This window comes from Cololabis saira, chromosome 12 (genome assembly GCF_033807715.1).
Source record: "Cololabis saira isolate AMF1-May2022 chromosome 12, fColSai1.1, whole genome shotgun sequence".
In the NCBI taxonomy this organism is placed as follows: domain Eukaryota; kingdom Metazoa; phylum Chordata; class Actinopteri; order Beloniformes; family Belonidae; genus Cololabis; species Cololabis saira.
This window is the reverse complement of record NC_084598.1, coordinates 23,219,594-23,242,528: the sequence shown is the minus strand read 5'-3', so window position 1 is coordinate 23,242,528 and position 22,935 is coordinate 23,219,594. Positions and strand designations below refer to the sequence as shown.

The 22,935-nt window shown below is 39.3% G+C and overlaps 1 protein-coding gene across 1 annotated transcript; it reads left to right on the top strand.

Annotated features, from left to right (window-relative positions):
• The first annotated feature begins 373 nt into the window (after positions 1 to 373).
• atp6ap1lb (ATPase H+ transporting accessory protein 1 like b) lies at positions 374 to 13,856 on the top strand. Its single transcript, XM_061734933.1, has 7 exons — positions 374 to 543; positions 8,801 to 8,838; positions 9,412 to 9,494; positions 10,630 to 10,868; positions 11,114 to 11,164; positions 11,253 to 11,496; positions 11,839 to 13,856. Exons 4-7 carry the CDS (start codon positions 10,654 to 10,656, stop codon positions 12,073 to 12,075), a joined length of 747 nt encoding a protein of 248 aa, XP_061590917.1. The 5' UTR covers positions 374 to 543; positions 8,801 to 8,838; positions 9,412 to 9,494; positions 10,630 to 10,653; the 3' UTR covers positions 12,076 to 13,856.
• The last annotated feature ends 9,079 nt before the right edge of the window (positions 13,857 to 22,935 follow it).

Here is a 22,935-nt window from a genome sequence, read left to right as displayed (position 1 = left end):
GTGCACGTGCGCGTTTGTGCACGCGACCACATGTGTGGCTCATGAGTAAAGGCTGTTTATTTATGTGCGGCACAGGTATGATGAGATGTTTTGTGAAAATGAAGGAGCTGCTGCATGTGTTTAGGGGTTTGCCTGCAGCTATGTGTGCATGAAAGAGAGGGGGCGAGCACAGAGAGCCGCACAGGAGTGGATGTGGGAGGGTGAACAGACTGAGGATGACACAGAAGGGAGTAGGGTGAGAAGGGGAGAGGAGGAGGGAGGGTGCAGTGAGGGGACTGTGACGCACGCTGATCGGCTGTGCTCGCTGCTGATTGGCCGCGGTGGCTGCCAGTCAGAGGAGCTGGGATTCAGGCACTGCTAGAAGAGCAGATTATGAAGCTGTGTTCAACCAGCAGCAGTCTCCTCTCATTGTCTCAATGGCTGCACACGCATTCGCTCCCTCGCCTTGCTGTCCACTCTCAGCCGGCCTGGGCACTCCTTCGCTGATGAAGAATTTCAGCCTGGACTTATCTATGACGAAGTGCCTGAGATCCTGGACAGAAGGTAAATCCACCCTCTTCTATCACTGTGAGCAGTGGAGGGGTGTAGGGAAGGGGGAGGGGTACAGGGAGATGCATGCAGGGATGCTGGGATGCTGATGTGTTCTCTAAGGGGGGCTTTCTTCCTCGGCTCTGCCACCTTTCTTGACATCCTCACCTTGGGTGTATCTCAGATTGGAATGCAGGCAGCGCTGGTTGTGTGAGAGAGTGCTGAGCTGCGAGGCTTTCGTCACAGTATTGGGGACCGCATCATTTGCTGCTCATCGATCACAGATTGGCTGTTGTCTCTGTCTCCGCACAGTAGTGCTGGTCTGGCGAAGGGAGCTAAATGAGACTGGGGACAGTGCAGGAGAGGTAGACACAGAAGGTGGAAAAAAAGAGGGGAGAGAAGAAAAGGGAGCAGCATGGAGGGAAGGTAAACAAGGATGAGAGACGGAGGAAAGGAGAGAATGCATCAAGGATGGTCTGTTAGGTGTTAGGGTCTGCTTATTGATGCAGTCATTTGACAGAGATTCTAGCTGGCCACCTCTGTGTAAGCGCACATGCCGTCTCCCCAGCTCAAATCTGGATAAGAGATTCACAGAAGTCTCACCGGTACAGGACGGTGCAGGCAGCTGGGGGCCTTTAGCACCATGTTTCTTCCTGCTTACAGACATGAGATCAAAAACCTGCAGTATTGTGCCAAAGACATGCAATTCTCTTGAAACGATGCCATCCACGGTGGCTCGAACAGTCTTTACGTGTACATGCTTCAAAACTGTAATACCTTATACTTCGGACTGAATACTTTCTACTGGTTGTTTGAATTTTCATTGTCACCAGAGTTTCTAAACATTAACACACTGAATAAATATTTCTGTCATGCTGCCATTTCTCACATAAACAATCTTATCTGTGGATTTGATTAACTGGCAACCTGGATTTCAAATTCAATAGACAATTCTCATTGGTTTGCTCTCACTCCTGCTTAATTCAGATTTATGAAACTCAGAGGGTCCTCGCTCAACTTTTGACCACTGCCTCTCCGACAGAGAGAGGCTGCATTCATTTCTCCAGGGTGTTATGGGGCAATTTCAAGGATCAAACTTCGTACGTAACTCTACAACGTAACAGTTTCAGTCACCCATCACTGTGCAGCTCTCTTCTCTGACTCATTCAAACATGTTGTTATATAATAGCATAGCAACCTTTCATGCCTTCAAAATCAGAAGCCTTGGAGGCAGCATAACGTTTGATGGGAGTGTTGTGAGTTTGAGGCTTCTGCTGCTAAGCTTACGGCCCCCGGGCTGCACACACACCAACGCAAAACAGCATTTCAAAAACAAAGTCAACACATTAGACAATATGCTCCAGATAACACAAGATTTAAAAAAACAAAGCAAAAGACTTGATCATAATAATAAATATTCTGCAGTTATGTTGAAGGTAAACTTCAGAAACATTTATTGAGTATATATATATATATACATATATATATATATATATATATATATATATATATATATATATATATATATATATATATATATATATATATATAGAGAGAGAGAGAGAGAGAGAGAGAGAGAGAGAGAGAGAGATATCTCTCTCTCTATATATAGAAATATATGTATATATATATATATATATATATATATATATATATATATATATATATATATATATATATATATATATATATATATATATATATATATATATATATATATATATATATATATATATATATATATATATATGTATGCGTGTGACACATTTAAATTACAATCATATGTCAATTAAATCCAGTGTTAAACCTGTCTCAGGTTAAGTCACCAGCCATCAAAGTCTATTTGGACTATTGGATCTTTTACGTTAACTCTTCAACAAAAACTTGTCATTATTGAGTGAAATTAAATGGGAATAAGCTCAGCACCACAACCATTCAGATTCACAAAGTGAATATTTGAAATTCTGAATTTGACAAGACTATGTAAAAAAATTCAAGACGCTCCAAGTTGCTTCAAATTGGACTTTTGCGTGTAGGTTTGATCTGATTTATCGTTATTTCAAAATGTCAACGTTTAAAGTCAAGATTTGGTCCAGCAGTCTTAAGACTCTTTCAAAGGTCATGAGCTCAACTTATAGGGTTTAGAGTGAAAGACTGACTATTGATCTGACTTGATCCAAACATAGGCATGAAAAGATGGGTCAGAGTAAGAATTTGTTTGGAAGATTAATCAGTAATCCCTGTGTTCAAACAGATTAAAGTGTTAAAGAGCAACAGCTAATTTTAGTGTTACAACTTTAAAAATACATGCAGAATGTCCATGTAGTATTGACGAAGCACAAATTCTGAAAGAGGTCAACAAGATCAAGTCAGAAGGTAAAAATCATGCTCGAATGCAGTTTACGCTGTTACCAACTCCGATTACCTACCCACAACCCTCTGATCTCCAAAGTGTAGGAAGATTTACACAAGTCAAGTCTTTAACCTGAGGTTAACTCTCAAGCTGCAATCAAAGCTGCGCCGAAAAGGATAAAGAACTTTGACTGGCACCTCAGTAAACAGCTAGAGTTTAATCTGGGCTAATAATTCTATTAATAGGCCAGCACCTGCACGGGTGGGTGGAGGGGTTAAGACAGGTTATGACAGGGTTTCTGTCAAAACAGGGACACTGTAAGTCATAGAGTGATTAATCAAATAATAAAATCTTTGACACATGTTACTAGTATTGAAACGAACATTGTTCAGCAAAATTAATTCATCCTTTACATTCTGAAAACCTGTCACAGCTGGATTTGAAATATCATGTAGGTATAATTCAAGGAAATATGACTACAAGAACAAGTGACCAGTCACTTGATACACTGATGATACAACAAGACATTTTAGAGTCTTTTTTAGAGCCACAAATCTAACAGCTTAAAGTGTATTTTGTTTACAAAATATTATAATTAGGCACACACAGATACACACACTCAGACTGTGTTTATGTTGCAGGATTTAAGGGCTAGGTTGGGCTGATCCTTGCTTTGCAGAGCGTCTGAGTCCAGAGGCTCAGCGCTCTGTTACAGAAACAAGATTGTTTGTAAGTTTTAGGAGCAGGCGCCACACCTTGTCTCTGCTCAGCTCAGGTATCAGCTAACAGTCTGCAGGTTTGAATTAACATATGCAGGGAAAGTGTATTGATTAAGAGAGCAAGAGCAGCATTGTTGTTAATTTTCCAAACCCTGCACTCTGTCTATAAATACATGCAATGACAGCATCATCCCCACCACAATTGATTTAGCTCAACATTGCACTGGTAATATTGACAATTGTGATATGTTTGGGGTATGTTCGCAAAGTTATACGGGTGCATATGTATTTATGAATATACGTGGCGGCAGGGAGGTGGGCGAAGGAGTGGCTCAGGCTTGGCTTTGATTATGTAAAGGGCCTGCTCAGCACCCAAGCACCGTGTGACAAGCTGAACCAATGATGGGGCCGCAGCAGCCCTGGGTTGCTGACCTCGCAAAACTGGCATAGGAACAAAAGGCTGGGCTTTGGTTAGCACTCACACACTCTCACAGAGTCCTGTGGCCAGCTGAGGCCTGGCAGGCCCACAGGAGGAAGCAACTATTCACTTGTGATTGATCTAGTTTGTGTGTTTTTGAAATCAGGGACGATAGCTGTTCCATGTTGACATTGATTGCAGTCTGGAATGCAATGAGACTTTAATTCAATCATAAATGTCTCACGTATCAATGCAGGTGATGCAAGAGCAGTATGTAAATATGCACTATGCTGCCAAAGGTTTTCTGGTCTTGGCAGCTTTTTAAATAGTCATGCTTTGTCAGCATTCACCCGTAAAAATATAAACTTTTGCACTCGCGATATACTTAAACACATACACCGCTGCCGACAATGACATACGCAGACGTTTTACAGCCATGAACTCTGTACACAAGACGACTAGCATGTGCTTTCACACATGCAGACAGGACAAAGAGACAGACCCCATGGAGTCTTGGATTTAACTAATCACGATGCTGACGCAGAAGCTGGCACATGCAAACTGGAACACAGGTTGACGAGCTTAAACAGAGGGAACAGTGGTATCAACCTTCCAGCGGATCACTAAGTAATTTACATTCTGCAGACATCATCATTATCACTTTAAATGGACTTTAGTTTAATTCTAATCACACAGATTTCCTGCAAAGGGCCCTGAGCGAGCTTATTTTAAAGGGGACCTATTATGGCATCTAATACCTATTTTAAACAGGCCTTGAATGTCTTAAAAACAAGCTTTAGATTTTTTTTGCTAAATAAATTAGAAATTCAGCCTCTGAGCCATGTCTTTAGCATCCCATTCTCTAACCTCATTATCTATGTGGGATTCTGAGTGGGCGGGGCTATGATAATGAGGCTCTGTGCTGATTGGCTGCCTGAATGACGCGATACACCGCTACGAAAAATTGGCGGAAGCTCCGGCCGGCGGAGTTAGTTGTGGGCGTGGTTTCACGCATCGGAGGCCAACCTATGTAAATCGCATTTTCGTTACGTAACGAAAGGGAGCAGAATCTGAACGGCTCGTAGAAGTCACATCACACTGGACGGTTCATCCGGGCGGCTGTACAGACACTGCAGAATTTTCCTTTTCTGAGTTGGCAGGCTGAGGGGAGACCACTTTATATATGTTAAAGCAAGAGAAAACATGTTTTTCATAATAGGTCTCCTTTAAATTATTGAGGTTGATCCTGTTTACAGCTATTTTAATTTCAAATAACAATTTTGACTTGTCAAAAAAAAGAAAGTGTATGAGTGGGAAAAACGATGCTACTTTCTCAGAAGAAGCCCAGCAAAACAGTTTAATAAAGAAAGAAAAGAAATGTCACATTTGTAAATGGATGCTTCTTTGTTCCTTTGAGAGAATAAGGACAAACTTCAGCGGCCCGCGTTGGCCTCTGTCAGCATCAACATAACCCAGACACATACGTAGTGATCTTCAGGACTCGAACTGTCCAGACTGTTGTAGATTCTGACATCACGCTTTAATCCCTCCACCTTGTTTAGGGCCAGTCTTTTCTCCATTATTGGGCTCAAATGGACCTGGCCAGTGCTTATCACTAATCCTAATCCATCTGGCATTGAGCTACACAATATTGCCCAGGTGGACAGTGCACCATACTGGTAGATAACTGCTCTGGGCTGCTATTCCTGGCAGCCTGTTATAAAACTGTCATTTCAAGGGCCATCTACACAGAACCTGCTAATCTCAAATGAATTTAGATGTAGCCAGTTTTGCGCACTTATAAACGGTCATATTTACCTTATTACACAAGATTGATTGTAGTCGTTTTCAAAGACATGTTAAGTACAGTAAGCAGGGACCTCTCACCGGTATCTGAGTTGATCATTTGAGAGAAAGATGTGATACAATAGACCAATCAGTCTGTTTTTCAGACTGAACAGACGGTTTTCCATCACGATTGCAACATTTGTGTTGAAGTAAAGGCACCAAAGATAACACGAGTGAAAGATTAAGCTCTTTCCAGATACTGCTTTTGTTGTGTTTCTGCAGTTTATAAACCAGCAAGTCAAGAAAGGGGATGCCTAGTCACATGTAAGACAAGACGTTAATTGTCTTTCCCAGTCCCACAGGTCTAAGCGTTTACCTCCTCTAATCTCATTATAACTGACTGCTATAAAGGGGATCAGGGAGCCTGCCAGATGATCTAGAAAGCCAGGTCAGGATAGGCTCCCTCCACTGTCCTCATCAGAGCGCTGGAAGAACCATCTCCACAAGCACAACTGGTCACACTAGTGCTGCCCAGTAAGATTGCTGGCACATGATGTTGGTGATTAGACAGTTAAAACAGGATCAGGATTAGCCTGAGGAGGTCCAGGCTATGAGGGGTTTAGCCTTCAGACCAAGAGCGGTACAGCTGGGCAAACATGTGAAGAAGGAGGAAATGGTTTGTCCTCAGTCACATGTACACAATGTAGGTCAATTCCACATTAAAGGTTGGCCATTGTTAGAAACCTAAGACTGAAGTGATGAAACATACAGAAAGCAGACTGAAGCCCTTTCTGTGAACGAGTCCGGCCTATAAAGCATATCTTATTTTGGTTTTATGCTGTGTTGCCATCCCATAACTGATTCTTTTGTCGATACCAACTCAGTTGACACTGCAAACCAGTCAGATAAATACTAACCAGCGACAGGACTACAATACCACAGATCACTGATTTCTGTACAGCATTTCTTCTATAGGCTCCACTGTTCCGTTGTTGACGTCTCATTACGTTGAAAGAAGTTGCAGGTTGTGAGGATCAGTGACAGATCCTGCTAATATTAGGGTGGTATTAGTCTGAAATCCACACCGCTTATACTGAGCCATTCCATACCATGTAATGGAAAAATGCCAAAACTGACAGTAAGAGCCATAGTACTTGAGCGATATTTTCCATTTATGCAAACCTTATAAGGCTGCTCTGTTGAGCTATAACAACAAAGTCCTCAGAGTTCTTGGCTGTTTTACTGCATTGCATAATATTACTATAACATTTCATGCTAATGTAACATTGTGGTCATGGGAAACACAGCAGTGGCTGACAAAAGAATTTGTCTAAATATTTTGAGCTTATTTATCCATCAGTGTTTAATGGTGCTACAGTAGCTGTTATTAATGCAAATAAAATGACTTTTACGTTCACCTGTCACTAACTGTTTTAACTGTTAAATGAGAAGCCATATAAACACATAAAACGCTGCAGGGTCAGCTTCACACCAGCTCCAGACGGTTTCTGAAGTTCATGATTTTCATGAACTCCAAAATTATCCGACAGGGTTTGTAGCAGATTTAGTTGTTTATGATGAACATTTCTGTTTTATTCAATAATTTTCCCAAATTTGTAATTTTCACCTCTGAAATTCAGATTTCTTTTTTTCCACCGTCACACAGGTAAATGTTACCAGGTCCCAGTGGGTTATTCAGATGCTGTCTGATTTATGGCAAGTGCACGAGTCTAGATAAGGCTTTAACTAACTTTGTAAATGGTGATAAAACACTGAACAAACCCATTTAAGATTAAGACAGGCTTCAAATAGTTGTACAGTGCCATGCAAAAGTTAGCATCAAAGTTTCTCCAACAAAAAAAAAGGCAAAAAAACTAAACTGAAAGGAACTATTTTCTGAAAATAGAAAGCTTGTCCGTTCCCGTGACCCGGGAACGGACAAGCGGAAGAAGATGAGTGAGTGAGTGAGTGAGTGAGCATGCAGTTAAGGATGCTGATTTCACATGATAATACCTGGTCATAACCCGTTTATATGTCAGCTGTTAAACATGTTATGATCAACTTCTATAGTATCTTAGTTTCTGTTTGTAGGAACTAAAAAAACTACAACTATTCCATGTTTTATTTTATTTCGTTATACAGATATGTTTAATAAATCAAGGGCTTCACCGCTTCACTGCTCTGTATTTTGTTTTGTGTTGTTTAAACAACTGACTTTTGAAACTAGTGTTCATATTTTTATTTTTATTTTTTTATTTTTGGTTTGGCAAGATGAAATGTTATGCTTGCGCGTTCAACAAATCACTGTACGGAGCAGAAATCAAACTTTGATCAGAGGGCTGATAGTTTGGTTCCCTTCAGCTCCACTGCAGGTCCAGAAGATGAAATAATCATGCACATGTGCAATTATGGTAAATTCAAAATCCCCAGCCCGACATGGAGCTGCTTCAGAACAAAAATAATTCACTAATCTTGGTTATATAAGTCTTTCAGAGATCAGTTCATCCTCTGCTCATTAATTATTCACAACAACAGAGTTTGTATCCAAAATTCCTCAAGTCACAGTAACTTTGCAATCAAATTTTGCTACTTCTTTATATAATGTTTCATATGTTTTATCTAACAACAACAACAACAACAGATGTCATAAATATGTGCGGAAATCACGTCAGTAATACAGTTGCACCAATAGAGTCAATCAGCAAGTTTGCCTTGAAACATTTTGCTAAATGTGCCAACTATCTTCAGTTAATATTTTTGCATAAATAAAATAAATAAATAAAAGTATGTAAACAACATTGTTAATCATTCTGGCAGAGTTGTGTAAAATAGACTTGCCAGTAAATTATGTTTTCTTTGTTACAAATAGTTTACTTTACATGTTACCACTCCAGAACAGAAATGACATAAAACGTACACACTGATGCATCATACCTGCATCTTAAGGCTACAAAACCATATCTTATCTTATCTTATCCTATCTTTTTTCCACAGCAAAGAGAACCCCCATCAAGCAACAAGAGTCACATCATGTAAGTAACAAATGTGGTGTGACACAAGACCTGATTCAATCAAACCTGTCGTGATAATTCTGCCACTGATGTGGTGGATAGATGTGACAGATGCATTTCCTCCTCAAAGCTGGAGACACCTTTGTTACATTTCAGTTTACTCAGATTTTCAAGTGTGGCTTGTAAGGGATTCAACACATCAGAGAAATGACATGTAGTTATATTTATGTATATATTTATACTAAGGCATAATAATTATGGAAACATTTAAATTATATGATGGCAAAAAGATCCTCCTGGAACCAGATTAAACAGCATTTGTAAACAATGAATAATAGTACCGTAAATGTGAAATAAACTGCTGATGAGTCAGTGTGATGACGCAAAGCCACTGAAAATAGATATGAGCCTGAGCAAAGATGTGCATGCAGCGTTTCACTGCGCTCTGTGCATGTGTATATACGCATACGTATGCACTGTGCTTAAAATCATCTGAACTTTTAAGATTATGTCGCAATCTATAATGAAACATTGCAAACAGATTAATATCCACGCATACTGATATTGCCATGCTGTTTAAATGTGTGTTTTCAGACATAGATGGAGAGTACGGCTTACAAAGTGAGGATGTTGTTTTGACGCCTGAAGATGAAAACCCACTTAGGAGAATACTGCAGGTATACACACACGCACACACAGACACACACACACACACACACACACACACACACACACTGAAACACACTGAGATGCACACAAAGAAAACTGAGCATGCTCGCTCAGCCACAATGTATGACCTTGGACGAAGGAATAATATTGGTCTCATATTCACAGGAGGTAAAACATCTTTGCCACCCACACACAAGCCAGTGAGTGAAGATTCAGTGAAACCCAACAGTATGCTTTATCAGCTGATGCATCCAGACAACATTATGTTGACTCTGAGCATTATCCTTTTCCAGACGATTACCTGTAATCTCAGTCACAATAACATGCATTAAAACCTCTGTTACACATTAGAAATAATGATCCTTAAATTGTCCTTGTGATTAAACCTTTACATGTATTGGAAATTAATGCCCTCTATTGAGTCGTAGCCTTTGAACACAGAGACTGAAAAGCTGGGGGATGGGGTGGGCTTGATCTGCAGTGTAATGCTGGTGCTAACAGCCACCAAACACCATTATACGCAAAATCAGAGCTGTCCTGTTTTCCATGTGCTACAGTAGTCTTTCTTCATTCGAGATTCAATTGGTGGCTGTAACGCTGAACTTTACACATAGCTGACATTTTACTATGATGATCACGAGTTTAAAAGAATATTGATATTTAAAATGCCCTTTAGAATTAAATATCGCTGCATGAATAAAACAGAAGCAGTCCAGGTTGAACTACACATTAAATCAAATCGACGACACATTAAATTTCACTTAGAAGCTATTTTTACATAGATTTGCCATTTGAAGTTGACTTTGTAATGATGAATTTAGGATGGACATATGCAGGTGACAATTTGTTTTGGTTTTTGTAAGCAAAACCTTAAAAAAAATATATTCATTGGCCAAATGCTTGGCAGCACTTGCATGAAAGACAAGCTTTAAAAGCAAATAATCAACAGAATGCTGTCCGCTCCTCAGGTTCATCCAAGTCCTCTAGTCATGAACCTTTTGTATGGCTCATCTACTACATGAACTGAAACATTTCAGTTAAACATTGTTTTTGCCTGTCTTACTGCATTGTGTAATATTACCCGCAGGTTTATTGCATTGTCTTTACTGCTCCTGCACTAATGTCCTTTTCTCACATTTGCAGCCTTTTAGATGGCACCACCCTGGAATGTCTATGAGTAAAAGGAAGCTGCTCCAGTCTCTGATGGGGCCTTATGGCCCGCTCAGCGTGTCTTACAATGGAAAGACTTGCATATTGTTCAAGGCAAAGCGCCTGGCGATCCGCTACAGGAACCACACATTTATTGACCTGACTGAGAGGGTTTTCAACCCCAACTCACCTGTGGACACTAAAGGTTCCATCTGCACCAAGGACAAAGCCACGTAAGTTACAAAGAACTAATTGGAAGATTTTTTTGTTGCTCATTCAAACCAGACGGATCACTTGTCTACACTACATCTACCACCCACATGTACTGTATTTTGTTTGATGATCTTAAGAAATTATCTTAAGAAATGCTGAGCTCTATATTCATAAAACAAAAGAGGTTAAATTGTGGATGATACTGAGTTGATAATTCGTCTTAGTTTCACACATTTTTAACAAAGTTGGTTTTGTTTCATCACAGACTTTCGTTAAAGTTTGGTGACGTGGAGGACTTGCGAGGTCTTGTAATCAGGTAATATATTTATGCTGATTCCAAATATCTATGTATCAGTAGTTTAAAAGTGCACCTCTGCAGCTGGCTCCACTTTCTCCCTCACCAGGCTTCAGATGTCCAACACTTTCTATGAGGCAGCGGGGCAAAACTGGTTCACGCTGGACAGCGTTCACATCCACTACAACTGGACCCAGGAGGCTGTGTTCAATGCCAGCAAGGTCTACGCTCCTGCCACTTCATCCTACCACTGCCAGCACGTCAGCAGCCTGCACAAATATGACACGCTGCTAGTGCCCAGCTCCCACACTGACACATCCGCTAACTGGCACATCACTTTCACTGATTTCCAGGTACACTGCGTTTGTTGTACACAGTACCTCTCCCCTGATGTCTGCATGCTCACTTCTTAGCTTTTTCCATGTTTTTCCACATGTGCATGTGTGTGTATGTTTGCCAGCTATTCCCCTTTGTGTCTGGTCAGTTAGGCCATCATTCAGTCAGTTACTAAGTCAATCTGTCTACCATCTGTTTGGCAGTCTGTCAGTCTGTCAGTGCATTGTTTGTTTGTGTCTGTGCTTGGATGTCTCAACCAGTTCATGTATTTGGTGACTATGTTTAGAAAAGCCAACGTGAGCTAGTAATCCTTTGCTTCCGACTAATCTCCTGTTTCCACATGCTCTTTGTTCTTCCAGATCCAGGCCTTCAATGTGCAATCAGACAAGTTTGCGTCAGCCAGTGACTGTGCAACTTTCTTGACACCAGCCATCCTGATGGGCTTGGTGACATCTTTAATCCTGCTCCTTGTATTAGCCTACGCCCTCCACATGGTGGTACACCTTAAGCACATTGACCGCTATGAGGAGCACAAAGCCACTGTCTACTTTCCCCGTAGTCCAGAGGCAGAGTTACCAGACAAAAACAGCCTGTAAAGGAGAATGAGGAGCCAGAGGATGACGAGGGGAGTGACGGGGAAGGAGAAAACTGAGAAGTAAGGCAGAGGGGAAAGCAAATGACCACAAGAGTGAAAAAGTATCTTCCACTGAATCTTCGCTCAACAAAATGACATCTTTGCCTGTTCATGTTAAAACCTAAGTCTTAACTACTTCAAGTAAATGCAGACCGTGGCTGGATACTTTTTCTTCTTTCCTTACTGACCTGCATCTCCTTGGATGTCCAATTCTCTCCTAGAGAGGGCTCATAGCCCTCATGTCAAAGGTCAGTGTCGGTCAGTGTCTGTCCTGGGGCCCTGAAGGGTGGCAACATAAACGTGTTGATCCCAGCCAACCGATGAAATGAGAGGCTTGCAGCGGTAGCTAATACAGCTAACTCAGATGCTCCAGCTTAACTGTATGTATTACATGGCTCATACGTGTCATATTACAAGCATCTATCGTGAACATTGTCTTTACAGCTTCCATTACAGAATTCTTTGTCTATTACTGCTGCAAGAAATCAAAACTTCAAACAGCCAGTTTTATAGCTGAGATAGCCTTATTAGCTGCATGCCCTAATAAGCTAGCTGTTCTACCTGGGCTAGCACAGTGTTTCCTAATAAAAATGATTGGGAGGGTTCTTGGTTGAGACACAGCTTAACATAGTAAAGTACTGCACAAAGCAAAACGAGTCGAAGAAGCCTTTGAGCGCAAGGAAAGAGAAATATCAGGAACCACTGGTCTAGCATCTGGCTGGAGTGAATGGACCAACTCTTTTGGCCCTTCAGAGCCTCTGGCTTCTCTTACCCCGTCCCTGAACAAGACTGCTGCTTGCTACTTAACTGTGAAAAGGCCTTTTACAGACCAGCCAGACGAGGGGGCTCTACAAACTAGCACAACATTTGTTAGCTGCAATAGCACTAACAAAGGACTATAAAAGACTATACAAGGAATTATGCTGCACAAGATGGCCCGTCTGACATCATGGCAGGCATGCAGGTTTTGGGATGCAACTACATATTTGAAGCAATTGTTTGAACAACGGAGGCTGTGCATCCTCCGTCTTCACCCCTGGAACTGACTGCCAAAGTGAAGCTACGAAAATAGTTGCCATTGTACATGGTGAAAGACTGAAACAATGTGAAAATGAAAGCTAACCATTACAGCTATGTACAAAACAAAAAAAACTCATTCATGTACAGATGTGTCACTCTGCGGAGATCTTTTTTTATATTCAGTGTAATCATGAAATACTATTAGGTACAGGTTGATTATGTTAATCCTCATAACCAAACGCTGTAGATATGTCAAAATCTCTATATGATCATAGCCGTTTACTACTAAATACTGCACAACTCATAAACCTAGGTGAAATTGTGCTATGAGGATTGGTTAATGCATCAATGCATATGATTTTTTTTCTTTTTCTTTTTTTTACAAAAGGGTGAACATGTTGAGTGTAAATTACAGTGCAAATTTTTACCATAGACAGACAATACCATGGAATGCCGTCCAATCATAGGGACCTTTAGATGCCATTATTTTGCCAGAAGCCACATTAGCAGCTGTAACAGCATCAGTAAGACATTACTACTGATAAAAACAATCAGCATGACAGTAAATAGATATCTTAACATTCAATATGGCAGTTCTGTCAGTCTGTAGCAGTGTGAAATGTGTTCTTTGGTCATAAATGTATCCTAAAAAGTATGAGCTGATTGGAGGCAGTTGTCTAATGACCAACTGGTGTAGATTGAACAATAAACAAAGTTCTGAAGAAAAGGTCTGCTGTGATTATCTGTTGAGTCGTTTTTTTCCCCTTTGTACAAACTGACCAGTCATTTTTTTTAAATCAAAGCATTTTTTATGCACCACAGCCAATATTTTGTCTTGTGAAAGTATGTAAAGCACAACTAGAATTGATGATGACTCAGTTCCATCCAGCGAATGCCGGTAAACTTTAGTAGTAAAACAGCATGCACAGAAACATAAACTCTTTTAAAGTTAAGAAAAAAAGAAAAGAAAAGAAAAAAAAAGCCTTGATTACATTTGAGATGCTTTATACCGGCATTGTGGCTGTCATGTGTCACAATGTCAAGGTGAATTTTGTAATGTAGTTCCAGGTATTTTGATCATTGTCACAGCTTACCAACCCGGTGTCCCAGTCTTACACCAGCCCAGCCTCCCCTCCTGAGTGCCATCTGCTCTTCCCTCTCACCTTTCTCTGACCAGAAAGGTCAGTATTTCTGACTGGTTGGGACAGTTTACCTGACAACAACTGTACAATTCAACACTTTTGAAAAAATGTTTTCTCTTATGCAGTAATATCTTCTATATGAGAGAATCTGTCATCTCAAAGCACAGCACCTGTTTCTTTCTTGCTGATGATAGCAGCTATTCTTGTTTGAATTTAAAATCATTCAAATTCATCAACCAGGTTTGATGTTTTTAGTATCACCTGCATTATGGTGAAATGTATTTACAGCCGTTGAAAAGTAAAAATCCAGCTTGATTTGTACAGAAACCTTGTTGAAAAAAGTGATTCTAGCAACCTTTACCGTGTAAGAAATAGCAGTAACTGGTGTTAATGATGTAAATTCTAGCTATTCGCAATTACCAATTGTTGATACAGCTTTACCTACCTTACCGTTTTTATTATTATTATTTTATTATTATTGCTTCTCTTGCCGTTTGATCTAGTCTAAATTTTTTTTATGATTAGCTACTTCCCTGTATTCATAATTAAGGCATTGGGGTACAGTTGGTGGCATGTGGCTGTAGCCACTTCCTTCAAAAGAACATGGCTACATTTAGCCTCCGGCCTCTAAAATTCCCCAAATATTTTGCATAAGCTTACTTACTTTTGGAATCACATTTCCTGACCAGTTTCATGTGTCTCAGTAGCTCAACACCTGCAGGCTAACATTTACTTTTCCAACAATTACCTGCAAGGCATTGTCAGTTAGTCTGTAACTCAGCCCCCAAGAAATCATTTTATATAAATCATATGGAAAAACAAAATCTGATATATAAACAAAAAGAGTAAATACTTTAATTTCATATTTTCTCTCAATGAGATGGTTTGTCTACCTCATCGGAAAGTACCTTCTTCAAAGATATTTATTCCATCATACAGTGACGTACAGAATTTAGTTTTAAAAATACATGTGTTTTCACATTTAATAATTATCAATAAATAATTGAGTTAAAGTTATGACTCATTGTTGCAGTAAAATGAGGTTATTTTGGGGTCTGAGGACTCATTTCTAAATTATTATTAGGTAATAAAAAAAATAATTACTTGCAGGCTAAGCAATTAATTGCTGGGCTCCACCTTCTCAGTTCATGCAATTAAATAGGCTTGCTTTAGTAATATTTATGTAATTATATAGAAGTAATGAAAGGCCTTTTCAAATCAGTATTCTCCGATGAGAATGTAATCTTTAAGAGCTTTCATAGTATTACATATGTCATCATTGAAGGGATTTCATTTTTATAGCTTTTTTTTGTGGAATGAAACTTGCATCTGCCGGTATACAGTTGCACTAAAGAAACACCAAATCACATCGAAAGTGATCGACCTTTTAAATTGTGAAATAGTGACATCTGCAGGTTATATTTGTGTATTTCATGGCGATTTCTGGGTTGAATCGTCTCAAGATTATAGACAAAATGCCTTACTTCTCTGATTGATGTGCTATTACTCAAAAGATAAAAAAAAGTATAATATATAATTATAATAATATAATATAATTACATAATCTATATATGTAAAAAAAATTATAAAAAAAAGGTAAACGACTAATTGTAAAAGTCAAACCCCAGAAAACATGTTTGATACACCTTCCTTTTGCTGTGGTAACATACGCTTGAATTGATGTGAACGATAAACCTGGTATCTCAAGTTATCACAGCTTGGAATTGGGATACTGGTAATGCTCCACCTTCTTAGTCTTCCGGTTTCTCCATCAGTGTTCAGTAAAGTGACTGCGGGGGGGCAGAACATTACAGTCACTGCTAATCCTGTAGCAGTATGATGAATGTCTACTTAAGCTGCAAACCAGAGGGTGGCCTGAGTCACGTGGTATAGTATATTATTAGTATCTTTTTTAAATTTATAGTATTAGAGTATATTGTGGTGAATCCCTCGTAAGATAAATCAGCGCTTGTGCCTTTTTGAAATGATACACTTTGAAGTTGAAGGAATAGGTTCAGTTTCCATTCAGTCATTCACCTCGATTTTCCCAAGGTTAATGTTGAGCCCTGCTAGGCTATAGCTGAATGTCACTGAGGCTCTACAGATTTTTGTCCAATGTTCCTTCTTTCCTTTTAAGTCCAAATGATTCTGTTCAGATTTGATGGTGTCTTGTAAACCATGTAATCTTTGAAAGTAGAATATGAACTATTTCAGTGTTCTTTAACCCTGGTCCTCGGGCTCACTGTCCTGATTGTTTATTTGTTGCTCTGACTGCTATGGCTAAAGTTAGTGGACCATAGACAGAACTTTGTTTACTTTGACGGCAAGCTGATGGCCCTCGACAAGAGACCTGGGAGCTTGAAGGTTCTGCAGAGTATTTTTGCTGTTCATAAGACTGAATCTTTTTTTAAATGAATGACACCTGGTACACTTAATAAAGCGGTGAGAACACTCACCATTATATTTGGAAGTGTGTGTTTACTGTACACATGCTATTGCTACATGGACTGTGTCAAAATCTGCAGTAATCTTATGTGGTCATTTGGCTCTTAAGTTCATACAAATGTATTTTACTCTATGGATATGACAACTTGCTATCTTGGTACAGACTGAGGAGAAGATTGTGTTACTGGAGTGAAGGGCATGAAGTATCTCAACATATCCACTAGATGTCAGGAGAGTAACACACTCAACAATGATGATCATCATTTCCATTTCCAGCTGCACGTCAAGTTTTTGACAAAGGTTTAAAAGGAATTCATATTCTATTTAAAGAGGAAAATTAACAGGACACATGTTTTAATGAAAGTTTTGAAGAAAAATGTATGTATGCCTGGAAATATCTTGCAATTGTGCAAAAAACTGTCTGCAGGCTTTGTCAAGTTTAAAATATTGTGACTTGGTAGGCTGCTGGCTGCCGCACATGCTGCCAGTGGCTCAGTGGTTTGTGCTGGCTCCTCCCAGTAAGAGCGCTCCTGTAACTCCCAGCCAGGGATGCTTCTGTCTGAAGTTGTGGGTGTACTCCAGCTTTCTTCCGTAGTCCAAAAACATGCATGCCATGGTCATTGATGATTCTAAACCACCTGTAAAAGTGCATCTGTGGTTGTTTCACTGTAGGTGACCTGTCTAGGGAATACCCCTGCTTTTTGCCCAAAAACTGCTGGTATAGGAATTAGTGGGTATACATAAAGGGTGGATGGCTAACCCATGACAAATAGAAGTCTCCATGATCCACAAGCTTTTATCAGAAAAAATCCAGCTCCTCTAAGTGTAAAGCATATTTGTGTACAATCAGGAAAGAAGAGCACAAATACACGTCCCTGTCAGCAAAAAACAATCAAACAAAAAGCAAACTTTTGTTTGAAAAGAACATCTGAACAAAACCACACAAAATCCCAGCAATCATACACTTATTAGCAAGGACAATAGAACCACTTACAGGACAGGTGACTATCATTGACCATCTCCTTGCATTAATATATCCTAATCAGAAGCCTTTGGTCCAGGTATTAATTTGGACATTACTTCAGACATGTAAACCACCTATATTGCCCAGCTATTCATCGCTGCTTACTAAGAACAGCCAACATAGAAGTGCATCTTCATATAGCATGCTGTAGATGTCAGCATGCTCTTGTGTCGGAGCTTTTATTTGGATTTACGGTGAATTTGAATTGATCACTTCCGATGTCATAATTTGTAATTCATTATAGGCCTACACTAACTCTCCAAAAAGACCAATGCATAGGCTAGATTCAAATAGATTTGATTTGCTGAAGACAATGCTCTCGTGCAAAACTAGTAACTAAAACTCTGTATCAGTTTGAAGTGCACTATGATGCAACATGGTGAGTCGCAAAATGTCATTTTGAAGAAGCATTAAAAGAAAATATTCCAGAAGATTAAGGCCGATTCATCTCCCGCTTTGATGGATATATCCAGAGATTTCCTGTACTGTCAGTGAAGCAGTGGACTTCATTTGACCAAAGTTTTCAGTGATTCATATTTTTCCTTCCTGTCTGAGGGATGAACAGAAGACTGATGTTTGGTGTTTTTTGTTAATCTCTTCCTGTGCAGAACTCCAAAGTGAGGATCCTCAGAGTGCTCAAAGCTGGGTAAGCAGACTTTGTGGCCGCAGCCTGTGCGGAGACAGATAGGACTGCCTGTTTTATATGTAAAGCTGCCAGCCAGAAAGTACAGGCCCACAGGGTACTCCACACAACTCCTTTGTTGCGACAAACTGCAGCAGGGTCCCACTGTCTAAGCTGCTTTTTATTCTGGGTGAACCAGAGATGGGAATGACGCTGATGAAGGTAGGTGGGTTACGATTGACCCTCTTTTGAATCCATGTTTGTATGTGTGTCTCACAACTGTCCAGGGTGCCGGTTAGAAGATTGATGAAAATGCTACACTCTTTCTCCTACAAGCAAAAACACTTTTTAGTTGCCTCTTTGTTTTCTATGTTTATTTGGCAAGTCAGTCATTTTAAATAATTAGATACAGTATGATAATGATAATATACTCTAACTCAATCCTTGATGCATCAGATTATCCTGCTCTGGCTCATTTACCCCAGTGGGGGGTACTTTGATGTTTGTCAGGAGCCGATGAGTTCACTATTAATTGAACATCACAATCAAGCCAGTCACCTCCTCTGAGTTCCTCATCCTCTACCAGCAGCGCTGCAGCGACGGCCTCGTTTTTCGTCTCATGGGCATGTTAAACATTGCAAATGAGTTTGTTATCAGCAAGACAGCGAAGACTATTGAACAAATAAACCGTCCAATAGCGGATGAGAGAAGTTCCACCATGCGCAGCTCTGCTGAAGCTCTGTCAATTTTGTGTGAAAAAAATAATTATCATGTTTTGGATACAGAATAACTGTAGAGATTAATATTTGCTGTTACAAAAGGCTGAAAATAGGTTGCTTTGATACTTGCGCCAAGTAAACGGGCTCCGTTTCAGGATCTGAAGAAACAGCGATAAACTGTGAAGTAAAAATCAAAAGTGTGTCATGTTCAGTCACTTCATTTTGCTGTTGTGTAATATTTTTTCCAAACCAATCCAGAGAAAAAAACAACAAAAAAGGGTGCATACATTTTCATACAAACAACAAAAGGTATGATTTCAGTTTCGCGGGCAAAACAGTTTGCCTTTGCAGAATCATTTGAAAGTACACATTTTAATAAGATGCAACCACACAGGGACATTGATTCAATTCAATTCAATTCAAAACACTTTAATTGAGACTCACGAAAAAGACGAGATTGCATATGTGAAATAAGCTGATGACAGGAGAAAGGAGAAAATAAAAGGGAGAGACAAAAGAATAATAATATGAGGGGTTTCAACAATAAGGTGATTTAAAAAAAAAAATCTTTTGTTAATTTAAGTGGCTGGGGGATGTAAAATGAAATGGAATGCTCTGGGCAAATCAGTTGGGAAAATGCTTTGAATAGAATGTAACACTTTAGCAAAATTTTTAGTCTGCTGCACAAAACAGTACAAACATTACAGTCCTCTCATCTGGGAGCCTGTTATTCCTCTACATAATGAGCTGCCTCACTCATACAATTCATTTTTTTAACTTTTTTATAAGCTATGGATGGTTGCCTCAAGCATTTAGCTCACTTTGTTTGAAGATGCAAAACAAGACTGATAAGTGTGTCCACTGTCTTGATTTTCCTTTTTATTGTCCTGGCCTTCCCTCCTTCCCCTATCTTCCAACCAATCTTAAAATTCTCACTTATCTGTTCTTCCTACGTCCTTTTTTGTTTTGCTCCTCAGTCAAAATTGTATTTACTGTAATTATGCATGTTAGCATTTGAGCATTTAGCACTGCTGTCATTTAACATGTACATGTATGCAAAACACAGTCCAGCTCAGTTTGTATTTACAGTTACTGAATATGGGTCTTAAAATATTTACCTTTATTTGGGTGGCTTTTCATTTGTTAATAAGAAAAAAACTAAAATTTCTGAAAGATGTTTTGAATAATATTATTGCATCATTGTTTTACCATGGTAGCTTCAAAGTCAACATGAGTTCTGCATGTTTCTCATGAACCCAAAGTGTAGAAGGTTGTGCTGATTTGCAACAGCTCACGAAGGCTAACAAGCTTGGTGCTTTAATATCAGATTTTATGATCTTATAAGGCTTATTCTTGTTTTCTGCCTCTGTTAGACAATATTTCTTGCATTTAGTTAGCTCTTTAAAAGTATCTGTATTTCTCCAACAATTGCCCCTCCATTGCTTTTAGATTCCTGCTTGTCTTTTTTTCTTTCTGTGGGAAATTGTCTCCAGTCCATAATAACTTGTCTTTGCTCTGTATCCACTGTCTTCGGTACTTTTTTCCATCTCCACCCTCAACCTTTGCAGCCCTTCTTTTTTTTTATATATGACTTCATAAGGTTAACTAATTGAATTGGCATTTTACCTAATGTCCAAACCTTTACAGACTCCAGAAGTTGGGATATGGGAGATTCTTTATTTGTTAATGGCCATGATGGTATTAATGACCAATAAAAAAGTATATTGAAGAATTTATAAGTATTTTAGGCATTGCAAATGCAATTGCTCATGCCATGTACAGAAAAAATAAGAATAAAAATCCCATGCCATAATTTATTTTAAACCACTTATACAGTACGTAATGTATCCCTTTGTGTAGATTTCTCTTAATGTGAAAAATTCATCCTTAGTGTCCCTTTTTTGTCCTCAGAGAGCCTGAATCACTTATTTCGCTCTCTTTAATTACTTTTTGCTATTCATATGAGATCTTCCATTTCCACTCTTTTACTTTGCTGAACAAGCTGTTTCTTTCTTTCAATATTGACCGACTGTCAAAATACACATTGAAAAAAGAGGGGTCATTCACTCGTCCCTTTCTGCCTTAGACAAAGGTAATCCTGACAAACTATACCTGCCAAATAAACCCATCCCTCTATCACCTATCCAGCCACCCACTGAGCTTCCATGTTGGTCAGCATCACCAGATAACGTCAACGTCACTCCATCCCTACTGTTAACAGTGTAAGCAAAGTATCACTTTTTCATAATAAGGGATCTTTATGTGGTTCCTCAGAATTTCTTTGAGGCTGACCAGAAACTTTGTTCTGCCCCACTAAACTCAACTCACTCCGCAATCCCATGTGATGTGGATTGAGCGGAGGAGCATAGCGAAGGCTTGTGGCTGAATTATGTTAATTATTTTATGTAAAAAGCTAAAAAAAAAGGACCTTACGTTTATTAGTCTTAACCCCACAGGAACTGTACTCTAATCGATACCCTGCTAATGCCTTAGATCTCTTCTAATACCAAAGTCCTAAAGTTTCATAGGAACCTTCTCCATCCTTGACAGCCCAGTTCAGAGTTGTCAGGATACCAGCTAAGTGGGTGTACAAGCGATTCCTCTTTTCAGATCATTATTGCAGGTTTGCGCATCATGCAAACATATCTTTGGATGCCAATGACAACCATCGAACAACAACCAACACACTAATACTTTACCAACAGTTTAATAGTAACTGCAAAAGTTTGTCAGAGCTCCATCTGGACGTAACAAACAAACTAAAGTACAAGACATACAGTTGGATAAATTACATAATGTATATTTTCATCGAGTATGCTAACATGCTAATGTTGCGAAGAGTTGAACCTATGCACCTATGCACTTTGAAAAAATGGTTCTGACTTCTTTTTATAGGCACAATCCCTCATGAGTCGTGCTTTGAAATTGCTTTGAAAAACTGTTCATCCACTTGTCTCTTGCATCTTCTGAGGCTGACGGTCGATGCAACAATGGATAATGTCCTCATGCTGACAACACACAGTTTGTGTGTGAAGCTTGCTGCATGGGTCTAACCCATGCTCATTACATTAGATAAAATGATTTCTTCATTTAAAAATTTAAACTGGAAACAAAAAATAAAATTAAATGCCACCGGAAGATGGACTTCCTTTAAAATTCAGTTAAGAGTTGCCTACCTTGACATCTCTATCGATCCCCAGATGGCAACTTGCATTTACTTCTGTAAAGTAGATGTAAAATATTCTGTTTGTTGTTAACTCTTTCTTGTAGCTATTGCATGAGCTAAAGCTAGAAGGTTATTAGATGTTACATTCTTCAGTTAATTGAACTATGTACTGTATCTGACAATAAATTTCTGTTAATCGCAAAGCAAAAGAGCAAATCTCCACTTGTTAATGTTCTGTCTCTTTTAGCCTTGTTTTTAAAATAGAAAAATGCATGAATATTTTCGAAAGTGCAGAGAATCTGTGAAAACATGGAAGCACAAGCGTTTAACTCAAGGACACTTTGCCAGCTTGAGAGGAAAGGCAGCCATCGTTTATTTTCTCTGTGCAGGTTTCACCGGTGACGGCCCAGGCAGAACCTCATGTCTCTCGCGCGTTGGCACTTCCAGTGTCCTCTGCTCTTCACTACAGCGAGCTTGGCTCACTTCGCCCTTGTTTTCCAAGCCCATGAATCTTGCATGCAATGGATATTTTGATCCATGACTGTGCATATTCCAGGGGCAGCTGTGGTCTGTCTCATCAGATGTCTGTTCCTCTGCCAATGCTCGAAAGAAGAGTATTTTGCATCTCATTATTAATTGAATTAAAGAGATATATTTCTGGAAGAAGTGGAGTTTTGAGTCTAG

What these genes read in the sequence shown, in the direction of transcription:
- atp6ap1lb (XM_061734933.1), top strand. Translation starts at nt 10,654, where the DNA reads ATGTCTATGAGTAAAAGGAAGCTGCTCCAGTCTCTGATGGGGCCTTAT. An exon ending in TGCACCAAGGACAAAGCCAC is followed by an intron (nt 10,869 to 11,113) that starts GTAAGTTACAAA and finishes GTTTCATCACAG; the next exon opens with ACTTTCGTTAAAGTTTGGTG. An exon ending in TCACTTTCACTGATTTCCAG is followed by an intron (nt 11,497 to 11,838) that starts GTACACTGCGTT and finishes TTGTTCTTCCAG; the next exon opens with ATCCAGGCCTTCAATGTGCA.